The following is a 14,087-nucleotide window of genomic DNA, read 5'->3' on the forward strand; positions in this document are numbered from 1 at the left end:
AGGGGCAGTGAAGCATGGTGCAGAAGCTGCAGAGGGGAAGTGGAAGCTGCTGTGGGTCTGATCTGGGCTTAGACTCAGAGCTGCAGCAGCTACTTGCTTCATGTGCAAATATAAGACAAGGGGCTTTCCCTCCTCCTCCCATCATCCTGACTGAGGAGAAAAACCTTGCCCTACCATTTGAGTAACTACAGTAAATTAGTTTTTGAAATCAGGCGCCACTCAATTCACAAAAGTTATGGAGGGATGCCTCAAGTCCAGAAAGGTTGAGAACCACTGGTCTAACTCATAAATCTGTAGAAGTTCACTGCACAACCCAAAGGGCCACAGGCTGCACTGTTAAGGTCCAGCTCATCACGGCATACAGCACCAGGATGGTCTTTATAAATATGCAATTACACCCCAGCACCAGCTGTGAAACCCCTCCCGTGCCACCGAACCATGGCCTTCCATTGCTGGCCACCCAAGATTCACACAGACAGGAAGGGGCACAAGTAAGATAAGGAAGAACAGAAGGAAGATGTATTTACCTGGTATCCAGTAAACTTGACTCCAGGGTTGTTTTCTATTTCCCACAGGCCTTCATTAAATCCTTTTCGTTTGTTCGACTTCCCAAACTTATCTTTATATTCTTTATATGGGAAGAGGTCCTTGGGCCCCAGGAAAGCACTGCATTTGGACAGAAGTGGTGTTCAGAAAGCATTGTCATTTCCCCCTCCAATGTAATACACTGATCCATGCAAATGACATGCTTAGTGTCTTGCTCATCACATTAGATCTTTACACTCTGGGCGATTCCGAGCTAGCACTGTGAATCTGATGTCATGGATTTTATCAGGCATTGCTCACCATCCCAACACTCGCTACAATGAAAACAAGTAAACTCACTATAACTTAAGGCAAACTCAAGCTGAGTATCTCCAGGAATAATTCTGGCACAATCTCATGTATTATATTAAGCCCAGCTCAATACGGGCACTTCAACTGAGCAAACGAAATGATGTGATACTATTGCTTGCAACGATAAGGGCCTGCAATCAATGATTGGCCTCCTATGGTCTGCTGTACTGCAAATTTGAAGGGGGCTGAAAATCATATTGTATAAAACATTAAAGCATGTGACAAATTTTTAGAACCTACAAGCCAAAGCCCACCATGGCTGTGGTATTTGTAATTTATTATTATTTGGACTGCAGTGGGAGCAACAGGCATGGAAAGAAACCCTGGTAGGGGCCTAGTAAAAATCCTGAACAAAAAGCTGGTTTCTGCCCCAAACAGCTTACAAGCCAGGAGGCAACTGGTGACTACAGGCAGACAGGGAATATAAAGAAACAATTAATCAGTGCTGGCTGGTATGGTAAGCAGTGGCCCCAGCCCACCACTTCTTAATGGTTGCCAGGTTATTTGGGAGCTATTGAGGCAGATAAGAGAAGTATTGCTTTACCACTGCATAAACCAGCCTTGTGCCAGGCTGACCAGTTTCAAAGATGACTGTATTAAGAATGGAGGAGAAGAGCACTTAGCTTCCATTATAGAAAATTCTATGCAATCAACATATAAACATAACTGGGTAAGGCACATGATCATTTGGCATTACCAGTTTCCTGCCTCTCCGATACTTTGTAAAACGCTTCCTTGCTCAGGCACTTATATTTGCCCATTACTGCAGCATCGCAGAGGTTCACATTATTTAATGCAATTATTCCTGACACCTCTGTGAGGCAAGGAGATATTATTTATGTAATTTTCAGATAGAAAGTGGAGGCACACAAAAGGTTTGCCCAAGGTTACACAGCAATCTGGGAGCAGAGTTGGATGTGAGGCTAGGTTTCAACCTCACGCCTTAACCACTGGAGCATCCTTCTTCTCATTTATGTTTTATTTTGAATTAAATTACACCTTACCCCTGCTAGCACTTCTGCACAGGTGTGACTCTGGATAGAGAGTTAGTTACCAGCGTGGAGTGGGCTGCTTTCATTTGGAAGCTCTTTGGAGCAGGGACCTTCTTTTTAGACAAGTCTGTATAGCACCTAGTATAATGGAACCTGGAAGCTGAATCCCATTTGGTCTCTGAGACACCTTAATTATGGTAATGGTGTGGATAATGTACATTTACTTGAAAACTAAAGAGCAATTTTACAACATGCAGATGTCTTGATGGTACATGACAACAGACCAAAAAATGCTTCAATGAATGTTCCTTATTTTTATTTATTTAAAGAAACAATTCCATAATTTTGCTGAAGCTAAGTAGCACTTCTTCATATGATCATGGGATTCACAAAACAGCTACAATGAAAACAAGTAAACTCACTATAACTTAAGGTGTCTTATCCCGGTAACATACAGCAGAAGGTAGGGCAGGGTGGAAGCTTAAAGAATAACTGGTTCAAAAAGGCATAAGCTTTCATAGGCAACAGCCTAGTTCATCAGCTAAGTTTAGCATCTGATGCAGTAGGATGTTATCTAAAAGAGCTAGTGCCTCTCTAAGCCAGTTAGTCTCTAAGGGCATTTATACACATGCTCTGGGAAGGGGAAGGAGGAGCGTGCTCTTTAATTAGAATGGCCCTGTGAACCACTCTAATTAAAGTTCCCGGAACATCACATGTATCAGTGTCCTCGCACTGAAAAATGGCAGCAGGGGCACTTTAACTAAAGCTCATTGAATCAAGCTTTAGTTAAAGTGCCCCTGCCACCATTTTTACAGCAGGGACATTGATACACATGACGCTGGAGTCTGCTGGAACGTGATAATTAAAATTACCACACTCAAGCAGACTCGATTAAATAGAGTCTGCTTCGATGCGCTGAATAACACTGCATCGAGGCAGCCTCACTGCATGTGTATAGGCGTTCTAAGGTGCCGCCCTGCCCTGTCTTCTGTTTGACTTCAGACTAACATGGCTAATTACCTCCCTGACCAATAATGTATGTACATTTTAGTTGAGTATATACATATAACGTAAAAATATAAAAATCCTCCTCATATTGGTTTCAGATACTTGCATGAACCTCCGTTAATGGAGGAAAGTAGCTTTTCACTGCTCTGCCAGGAGTGAAATAGGGAGCCACCGTCCGCAATTCTTTTGTATCAGCTATTCTTTGTAAAATATTTAGATAGCAACTACACAATGACTTCCTGTTTCTGAGTTAATAATGAGATCACAGCTTATAAACTCAGCCCAATAAATTCTTTTACTTAATAGTCAGCCACTAGAGAGAAAGTGGGTCAGATTTTTGTCAGTGGCTTTTTTTCTAAAATTGCTTTTCCCTTTCAGAAATTTATTTTGTGATTGTGAAATTTCATTTAACTTTTTATCTGTCCTCACTTGCATGTCATTTTTTATGTTTACATTATTTAAGGGCATGTCAATAGCAGTAGTACGTGTCAAAACATCAAACCCTTATTACAATGCAAACAGGAGATACTTTGACCTAGAATAGAAGATATTTTGATCACCCTTAAGTAGAAGGTGCCCTTAAAATAGTTTAAAAAAATAAAACAAATATTTCAATTCTATTATTATGCCATATTATATGGTAAAATAATGTAAAAATCATAAAAATACTATAAAATATAAAATAACTAAGCAAGTTATTCTGAAATGAAGTTTCAAAATCCTTGCATGAAAATTAATTTTAAACTAAAATGTCCCAAAAAACTAGTATTTTTAGAATTTCCATCTTGTGGGATTTTTTGAAAATATTTTGTTCTGAATTGTAATAAAATGCATTTCAAAATATCAACATTTCCTGTAAAAACCTAAATGCTGAGTTTTGTGCAGCTCCACTGCAGAATTAACAGTAATCATTGATGAGTTAATACTCCTGCTATTTTAAAATGTTGCAATCAACTACGCTGAGACTTACCATTCCTTGCTCCTCCCATCTTTCTTGTCATCACCCCCAGCTCAGTTCTTTCATCATCCCAGGGGCTCCATCCTCCATCACCCCACAACACAAACCCCAATAAAAGAATTTACTTTAAATGCCAACTGGCAATACTACAAGATTCTCTTGATTCAGCTTTGCTCTTTTTCCTGTTGCTACTATCACACTTCTCATCCTGTGTTTAAGGAGAAATACAAGCTTACCACCAGTGAAAAAACGCTTGCACTTCAACTGGCCATGATTAGTCAAATCAAATACATCCAAGCTTAGTGACCATCAGGCAAGCATAATTAAGCCACATCAATTCCTGCAGCCAATGGCACACAAGCAAGTGGCAATATCCAGTCACCTCTGTCTCACCAGTCTGAGGGCACCTATACATGTGCATCGAGGCTGCCCTGATGTGCTGTAATTACAGCACATTGGAGTAGACTCAATTAATCAAGTCTGCTGGAGCGTGGTAATTACAGGGCTCCAGCAGACTCTAGTGTCATGTGTATCAGCATCCCCACACTGAAAAATGGCAGAACAGGCACTTTGTTTTATGCATTTCAGTCAAAGTGCCCTCGCTGCCATTTTTCAGCACAGGGACACCAATACATGTAACGCTCTGGGCGCTTTAATTAGAGCAGCTCTTGGAGCCGCTCTAATTAAAGCCCCCCTCTCCTGGAGCATATGTATAAATGCCCTGAATGGGTAGGTATCCATTTACATCGGAGCTGACTGGGGCTACCTTCAGCTTAAATCTGGTACACGACTGAAACCACACCTCTAGAACCACAGCCTTTATTGCTCAGCTACCAATTACTCCCTCCCAGATTTTTTAAGCCTCACTTTGTTTTAACAAATAGGTATTAGAAGCTTCAATTCTACACAAAAAATAAAAAAAAATAAAAAACCCTCTGATACAAATGGGATAAATCCCAAACCCAATTAAGTCTATGAGAATTTTGCTACCAATGTCAGTGGGATAAAGGTTAATTCCCAAAGATATCTGACTGCAGTATGTTCATTCTGGTTACCATGTACTTGGGAGCACAGTTTATTTTGTTATTGGACCTTCTTCCAGGTGGCTCAATAACACAGCATGTCAAAATCTGTATTCAGAAGAAATGTAGGACTCAATTCTCTTCTATACTCAGGTTCTGGCCAAAACCTTAGTGGTATCCACATCCACTGTGGCACTCCTTTATGGTACCAGACCAGCGTGCAAGGGACTTTAGTGTAAACAAGAGTCAAGGCCATAGCATCCAATTCTAGTCTTTAGTGGAGTGATGCCACTAAAGTCAGTCAAAAACCCAGGTGTAAAAAACCGGTGAGGGTGAAAGCGGGAGCAGGGCCACACAACTCAGAAGAATACACTATATTTGGTCACTTACGTTTCATGAGTCCCAAAAAAGAAGATGGGGTATTTATTTGCTGGAGGCTTCACGGCTCCCTCAGGGAGTTCATCGATCTGTGAGATAGAAGACAGGCTTGTTATCAATCATTCTGTCCATCACAGAAGCCAGGTGGGCAAGGGGTCACTAGCAAACCAAAATATGATACTGCAGTTTTCACTTATTCAGTGCTCCTCATGGCTTGCTTAATAAGTTTCTTTTGTAATGTGTGTGTCTGCAGACCACTCCCTATTCACATTTTGTGAAGATGGTCTTGAGTCCACCTGGGACAATTCAGGAAGAGGTCACAAAACCAGGAAGGCATTAATATAACTCATGACTGACAACCATGCAGAGAGAATGCCTGTTTAGACACAGAACAGGTAAGCACCACATATCAAGCATGCCCAGGCTGCCCCTGCCAGCATCTCCAAGGCATCCACATGGCCCACAGTATCATAGTATTTGAACACCTCCTTAATGTACTTATCTTCACAACAACCCTGCCTTCTGGGCTGCATTTGAAGCTGCAAGAAATATGGCCTTTATGACCCGTCACTGTGGAGAATGTGGGGAAGGCTTTTTTTATGAAAACTATGTATAATTTTCCCCTACTCATTTTTATATTGTGACCTATGAGAACAGAAAAGGGGTTCATTTCTTCTCTGGGACAGGGGAATGAACAATGCTGCTGTAGGAATGTTTGGGTTGACTGGAGTGAGCTATGAAGAACTGTCAACATATGAATGGAGTTTCCTATGAAAGACCAAAGACCAGACATCAACTTTTAATGTCTAGCAGCCAAGGGAGGCAGTCCATACTGCATCGCAGATTCTTTCCAGTGCAGGAGACAGAACCTGGGTGAGCTGGATCAAAAAGACTTGCCAGCACAGAAGCATTGGCAAGTTTTATTTTTCCAGCCTAATCTACAGACTCTGATTGATTTTCAAAGATGGCTCCATCAATCAGTTTATTTCCCAGTTAATTTATATTTTAAATTTGGGCACAGAATATGATTTAAAGGAAAAGAATGTGAAGAAAAAAAATGCCACTCCATACTGTCTCCATGGACTGTACTTTCATATCAAATGGGAACCCCTAATGTGGACTGAGCAGCAGAATGGTGTGGTCCACTCTTAGAGGGTGTCGACTGATGTGGGGTTTCTATGAAATTAAAGCAAGAGGTGTACACACTCAGTACCACTGAGGAGTGGAGACTGGTCTAATGAGGAAATGTCAAACCAGAGGAACATTTTTTACACCAGGCCCCAAGGAAGGATATTCCCGTGATCTGAAATGGAAAATGGGTATGTTCTATCAGACCATGTGCTGGACTCTGAAGGTTTGAGGATACTTTCCTAAGCACAATCTAAACTACCTGCTATTTCCCTGGCAGCTTCTATTGTCAGCTAAGAGTAGCACCAAGGAGGTATAAGAAAGGTGTTGAATGTCTGTCTTGTTGCTTACATATTCTCTGTTTCTCAGTATGAACCTTTATTTGCAAACCCACTTCCTTTATGTCACATTAGGAAGTCATAAAAGAGCTTCTCTTGCTCTAGAAAGCTGGTATGCCCTGATCATTTCTCAAGTTATTAAACAGTCAAAGACATGCAGCACAAATGTGCACGGGGCAGCCCTGCTGGGGTTTTTAAGACTTTTACTGCATTCTGCAGTTTTACATCCCACTGTGTTGCCAGGATCTGCTCACTTCCTGCTTTTGACTGTGAACCCCCACTTTTCAGGTTTCTGCCGCCAAATATTGTATGAGAGTGAACTGCTCAGCGACATGGACAACTCCCTGCCCCCTTTTTCTGGGAATTCAATGGCAACACCTCCACCACATTTAGTGGGGACAGAATCAAACCAGCAATAACACTAAAATAGTCCTCTTCTCTTTTTATCCATTTTACAAGAAAGCCTGCAGCCTAGCTATGCAAGGGCCATGAAACACACCCATATGATCTATCCATGCCAAAAAAAAAACCCAAACCCACCTCAGCCTATGCCAGCTGAATGCTCCAGTTACAAATGCCTATTATTTCAATAGTCAAATAACCTCTGTGCTTCCTGCAACCTACCACTATTTTTTACTAAGTGATGCCTTGGAGCACAGCAGCCATGCTGCAGCTCCCTGCAGCTGAGCTCAGCCACAGATTATTCCCATCCTACGTGACATTCTGGTTCAATCCACTGAAGATTCAGATCTTATATTTCTCTCAATGTCAGCAAGAGCAAAATGAAGGGGAGGAAAAAAAAACCCCCCTCAGCGTTTCCAGCCAGGAACAAAAGAGATAAGTGCACGCATGCTAGGACACAGAGCTGTAGTCACAGAAACATGGCTAATGACTGAAGCATCCATCAACTAAGCAGCCACACTGCTGTTTCGTTTGGCTGCTGGAAGGAAACAAACAGATGCTGAAATGCCGGTTAGAGCCTGCAATCGAACCGCAACCCCCTCCAAAACCCAAACCAGACTGTGGGCTGGATCTGGCTCCCACTGAAATTAGCAGAAGTCAAGCCCTGTCTGCAAATCGGATGTGCACACTAACAACATCATAAACAGGCATTTCAATTACAGCCAAAATAAAGCAGGTGGTTTCAGATTTCGAGTTTTATCTCCTTCGCTTCTGTTGCTTTCATCTGCTTAATGAATAACAATTGCTTTATTTTTAAACAAGCTCTGCACAGCAGTGCTTCCCGACATTTGTTTGCCAACCAAAAGGCACAGCTTTATAGAGACATTTAACTGTGTTTCTGGTAAATAAATGCAAGCTTTAAGGTGCAGGTCTCTGAAGCGAACAGCCCCTCCCAACCTGACAACCCGGTGCAGGGCTTTGTCAAAGCGTGTTGCTAAGGACAATAAACATGTGAACAAGAATTTGGTCTTAAACTCCCATGAACCAGGCATGCTGGTTTGTAAACAACCTAAATGAGGGTCTGATTCTGCGACTCTTAGTGGCGCTGTGCAGTTGCTGACTCCTTGGGTAGGATCCCTAAGCAATGGATTTGGCAGCACACCTGCAGATCAGAGCCTTGGCCCACGGGTACCACTGTATCAACAGGACCCAAGAGCAAGGGGCTACTCCTGGAGCTAGACTGTCACTTGAAAGCCACATTGCTGTGTAACTGGCCACTGCCCCAAAAAGCACTAGTGGGTCTGTGCTAGAGAAGCAAGTGCCTGGCTGAGCAGTGCTGTTCCTTCACACAGGACTACACCGAGTACTTCACCCGCAACAGCTAAGTAGACTGCTCCTTTGCAGCTGCTGGCCCCAGTGGCAGGCTGCTCTGCAGACAGGGTGGCTGTGATCACATGAACCTGCCTCCTCCACCCTCCCACTTCCCTTACTGGGAGCTCTGGTCCCCAATGAACCGTACACTCCCTGGAGCCTAGGGGATGCTGCTGTCAGCAGCCCAAGCCTTGTGAGAGGAAACAGCAGTAGATCCAGCCCTATGTTCTGAATCATGGAACTTTTTGAGGACCTTCACTAACTTACAGCACCTGGCCAAGGGGTTATTCCCCAGCCCAAGTGCAGAGGTATCCCCAGTGCATCCTCTCTCTGTTGAGGACATCCCCTGTTCTGGGAGACATCCTGGCATGCATCCACCATGCAGGCCCCAGGCCATATGGAGACTGCTCCTACCTAGGGGGAATCTTGAACTGTTGGTGAACCCAGGGGGTGGCAACTTATGGCCCATGGGCCAGTGAAACCTTTGGATCCAGCCTGAAGACGTGGGGCTTTGACAGCATTCAGTGGCAGGGGATTTAGCTGTGGGTGCTCTCCCTGTGTTACTGTGGGGACAAGCAGCAACAGTGGCAGGGTCCTAGCACTCCCTTTCTTCCAACCTGGGGTGGGTCATTTCAGCCGTAGCTGGAAAGGTTGCCTACCCCTGGGTTAGGCAGTTTTTTCCAACTGCTCTGCACCATTACAGCAGTTCTCAAAACCTAGTTGGTCATATTTTACAAGGGATTTCACATTGCAAGATCATACTGTGCAAAAGTGTATTGTGATCAGGAACGCCCCTAGCAAACAGGGAAGATACTCGTCTATGAGCATACAAAACATGCAAGAGAAGGAATTAAGAGTGCAGGGACATAACCAATGATTTTCCCAGTATGTGGCAAGTATACTTGCTTGAAACTGCAAAGTATATTTTGCTTGGAACTGGCAAAAAAACACAGCAGCACTGCAAAGATCAGCATCTCCCACTGAAATCCTGGAGTCAGGAAGAAGCAATCAAGCCCATACCTATAAGCTACATTTTTGCTCTGGCTAAAGTTATGCATTATTATTCCACGCAGACAAAGTATCTTGATCTTCTTCAATTAGCTGATTAACACAAATAAATAAAGAGCAATACTCTTCAGAATCTATTAGTGAAATTGATGCCTTGCTGTCCCTCATACTGATATTTTTATCCCTATAGACTTATACATTTCTGCTAAAGAAGGAAATGCATTTTTAAATAGGCCATTGTGAATCACCAGAATGACTAGCTCCTAGAACAATTATTTTATCAGAAAGGATATATACACTATAATTTCTTCCTTTCCAAAGGATCCCAAAGTCTCTCTCAGACCAGGAGTATATGGTTTCAGTGAAATATAAATACTGAATGCTTCTCTATGCCCATATGCAACGGAAGGAAATGCTACCTTCTGATGCAAATACATCTGGTTTGCCGGCATCATATTTTGCATGCAGCCCTCTACCTCTACCATGTTTAACTCTCTGCTCCAATACATGTTTTCCATTGCTGTTTTTTATGACTTTGACTAAAAACCACAATTTGATTCTTTGGGATTTCAGGACTGTGTGACACTTTTGCCACCTCTTAATCCTTCCCCTGCTTTACTCCATATCCTAAAACTACAAGTGGTGGATGCTGAGCCACACACATTTTGATCCATAAACAGTAAGAAAACCTGTCCAGTAAAAGGTGGGACTAAATACAGGGTCCGGGTTAATAAAACAGAATTGCTCTACAATAAAAGGAAAACATGAAGAGACTCAGGTTAGGGGAACAGTGAAGCAGCAAAAGCAAAGATGAAAGCACAGCAGAGCGGTACATTTGAACTACTGCAAGTGACTGAGATAAACTGATATGATCATAGAAAGGCACTGGTTCTTCCCTAGCCTTCGTGCAGACTCAGGACCACAGCAAGGTTTAAAGATTGCAACGCAGGGCTAGATAAACCTTAAACAACGCTGACAGGCAATACCTTGCTAAACAAGGTCAGCAGCCCTGGGGTTGAACACAGTCCTTTACGTCTCATTCACATTACATGTTCATAACAAAGTTAAAACTTATGGCAGGGTGCCTTAATCCATGATGATGAGACCCAGAGAGCTTTATGCCTCTGATGTTGCCTTAATCTATGAAGATGAGACCCAGAGAGCTTTATGCCTCTGATTCAGCAGAGCACTTAAGCATGACTTCATAGTCAATGGAACTATTCATGTGATTAAAATTAAGCAAATGCATCAGGAAACAGTAGGGTCTGTAATGATAAAAGTTATAATTTAAAGACGCTCCCTAATTTAGAGGAAGTTGGTAATTGGGAGATGGTCCTTCAGGTAAGCAGCTGTTAGTCAGGGTTTTTACCATGTGCTTCTGAATGGGCGGAGGGCGCTTTAATTAGTATGGCTCTTGGGAGCCGCTCTAATTAAAGCATCTGCAGCAACTTGTGTATTCAGCGTCCGGTGCTTCAAAATGGCAGTGGCAGGGGCACTTTAAAGCTCATTTGATGAGTGTTGCAGGGCACTAAGGTGCCTGCTCCTTTAAGGGCAGAAACAGTCTAGGGAGTGAGCCCTAGCAGTCAGGTGCAAGGAATGAGGAATGGCAGCAGGGATGAGGTAGCCTGCACCTGCCGGCAGTCAGCTGGGGCATATATAAACCCCAGAGGCAGGGCCTGGGGCATATATAAACCCCAGAGGCAGGGCCTGGGGCATATATAAACCCCAGGCCTGGGACCAGGGAGTCAGTTCTCTGCCAGCAGCCAAGGGGGAAGGAGCTCTTCTAGAGGAAGCAAAATGAAGAGGCTTGACTGCCCATTCTGCTTCTGATAAGATTAAGGGACTTCAGGAGCTCACCAGATACCCTGACCTACAAGGCCCTGTAGTGTTGGGGGAAGGGTGATTTGTTTAAGGGGACAGAGCACAGCCTGAGCTGCTTGCATTATATTACAGCCCAGGGACTCATATTTTGATTTCTGTTTGTAAACTGGATGATCAGGCTGAGGCTTTTGGGGAAGAAGGCCTCATTGGGGGCCCACTACAATGTGGGGGCTCAGTATTTGGAGGGTGAGCAGACCCCAGCGCCAGGGGGCACTGAGAGAGAGAGAGGGCTGTGGAGAGCCCAGTGATGACCGGAGGCCAAGCTAAATTAAGGCCTTGGAGGGACAATATGTGAATGCCATCTGTGAGGCTTGGGGTGTGGTAGAGGGGTGGTTTGGAGCCATGCATCTAGCCCATAAGGCTGAGGGTGTCCTGAAAGGCACCCACTTTGGAGCAGGACCCAAAAGGGGTCCAAGAACCCATAGGGTTCAGTGGGGTCCATCAGGACCATGCCCAAAATAGAAACTTGAGAGCAGCCTCCCTATTTATTATAGTTGTAACAAGACACGGCAGAGGAGAGAGGGTGCCCGTTAGGCAGGATTGAGATGGCCAAGCGGCCCTAGGGGTATCTCAGCCATCCCTGGGGACCCCAGTTGTGACAACGAGCTTTAGTTAAAGCGTCCCTGCTGCCACTAATTGAGTCTGCTCTGATGTGTTCTAATTGTAATGTGCCAGAGCGGGTGTCGGGCAGCCAGCCAGAGTCTGCAGAGGTTGCATACTGCTCCACAATTGAAGTTTATTGTTCTTGTCATTCTTGTAAGCTTGTACTTACTGAACCTGGTGATCACTACAGGGTCCAGTAGATAGAGTATCAGATGACTACTCAGGAGACCTGGATTTAATTTTTGGTTTTGCCACTGGCCTGCTAGGTAGCTTCCGTGCACCTCACTTTGCCCATCTATAAATGGCAATTTAAAGATTTGGACTACTTTCTATAAAGTACTTTGAGATTTGTGGATAACCCCCCCCTTCCACATAGGAGCTAGCATTATCATCATTTACAGGTTTTTGTTGGGTTTTTTTTGGATCAATACATAAGGGTTCTCACCTTGATCCAAGTGGTCACATACTAACATTCAAGGATGCTTTGGACTGCTCCATTTTCTGCAGGAGAAACACCTAAATCTTTTGGTAAGTAACCAAAGATCTTCTTGTCATACTGTTGCCTGATGGCAGAATTAGTAGGACTAGTTCTTGATGCATTTGATAAGTATTTCTTCAACATTTTAATTATCACAATCTTTTTCTTTGCTTGTTTCAAGAAGTAGAGTAAAGTCTGTTCTTCCTGATTGCCTCTTCCTTTGTAGGTGTAGAAATGCTACCTGAAGGCAACAGCAACCCAAGCATGACATGGTGCCAAAACAGGACAGCACTTGAAGGGGGGGAAAAATGTGGACATGCTGGTTTGTGGTCTCTGTAAAACCATTCCCCCCCCCCCCAACTTATAAAGTTTATAAGAACTATATAAAGACTAAAGCTGCTTTGTGCCCATAGCACAACTAAAAAACAATTTAGTCACTCAAACACCAGCAAAGGAGAAGTTAAGGTATCGCATGAGCACAAATATTACTGCTCTCAGCTGCCCCTTCTTGCCAGCTCCATTCTGACGAGCCAAAGGGAGCTTAAACCTGACTCTGAAGCACTACGAGGAAATTCTACTCTCTACAGTGCATCTGCTCCTAGTGGTTGTGTACACAAGAGGGTGAAGATATGCCACAGCATATTTGCTTACAAGCTGACTGTGTTATTGTTGGCTGCATTTTCAAACTGGGACTTTATTAACCCCCTGCCTTCCCCAATTTTGGGGCTTGTTCCCTTGACCCTTTCGCTAAAATTAAACTTACCTAAAGTGTAGACCTTTGGCCAACTGCATCTAACTGAATTGTACAATGTAGGTCCCTCATACTCTGCTAGTCCACAACTCTGTGTTCTTGAATCCAAATTTAATTAAAAAATAATTTAACCTTGAAAAGACAAGCTAAGTGCAAATGGGTCCTGTGCTACTTTCCTAAGCCTGCAGGCTGATTGTCTATTCATTTCACAGGTTTAACTCATTCTAAAAAGTCCTTTTAAAAACAAAACAAAACAAAACAGGGCTGCCCCACAACTTCCAGTTCACTGGGCTTGAAGCCAGAAGTCTTACTGCAAAGTGCTGGTCAGGCTTGCTAGGCCATACATAGCGCTTTGTCTACAACACAGATTTGGACCAAGACCAACTTCATTTTGAGAGGGTGAATGTGAGCTAGGGCACTTGCAGATTCCAGGCAGTGATGCTCCTCTGCATGTGAATGGACATACATGTGGAGAAAATGAAAGAGCAGCAAACCAGCCCATTTTTTTGCAAATTTAAATGCAGGTCGAAGGATCCTATAGCTCTTAGTTTGACACTCTTAATGTAAGATCCAAAGCAGTTGAAACCATCTCTCACAATCTTCCTGCTTCCTCTTCAGTTGCCCAAGGCTTCAGGGTACTCTGTATCCTCCTGTATAACATATTATATTGCTAAGGTAAACAAAATACTCTTGTTTCTGAACTTAGTGCAAGCAATTAAAATTAATATTTAAAAAGGTTTGTTACCCATACTATAAACAAGAATATCCCATTCTGTCCCTTTAGAAGCACCAATTAAAGTATTTTTAGTGTCTTGCAATGCAGTATCCTTCTGCCATCAGGATTAGTTCACCAGTATAGTGTGTCACTCTTT

The 14,087-nt window shown here is 43.3% G+C and overlaps 1 protein-coding gene across 4 annotated transcripts in view; it reads right to left on the bottom strand.

Annotated features, from left to right (window-relative positions):
* The window catches only part of HDGFL3 (HDGF like 3), a 106,098-nt gene that overhangs the window by 41,691 nt on the left and 50,320 nt on the right, over nucleotides 1-14,087 (bottom strand). For all 4 annotated transcript variants that reach the window (XR_003095628.1, XM_014523001.2, XM_006030215.3 and 1 more), the window contains exons 2-3: nucleotides 5,268-5,344; nucleotides 528-666 (exon numbers count right to left, since the gene is read on the bottom strand). Coding sequence is in view for 3 of the 4 variants with exons in the window: in XM_014523001.2 (XP_014378487.1) it covers nucleotides 528-666; nucleotides 5,268-5,344 (216 nt within the window). In the remaining variant the exon portion in view is untranslated. The remainder of the gene's footprint in view (nucleotides 1-527; nucleotides 667-5,267; nucleotides 5,345-14,087) is intronic.

The sequence above is a fragment of the Alligator sinensis genome, unplaced genomic scaffold, assembly GCF_000455745.1.
Source record: "Alligator sinensis unplaced genomic scaffold, ASM45574v1 scaffold259_1, whole genome shotgun sequence".
Taxonomy (NCBI): Eukaryota; Metazoa; Chordata; order Crocodylia; family Alligatoridae; genus Alligator; species Alligator sinensis.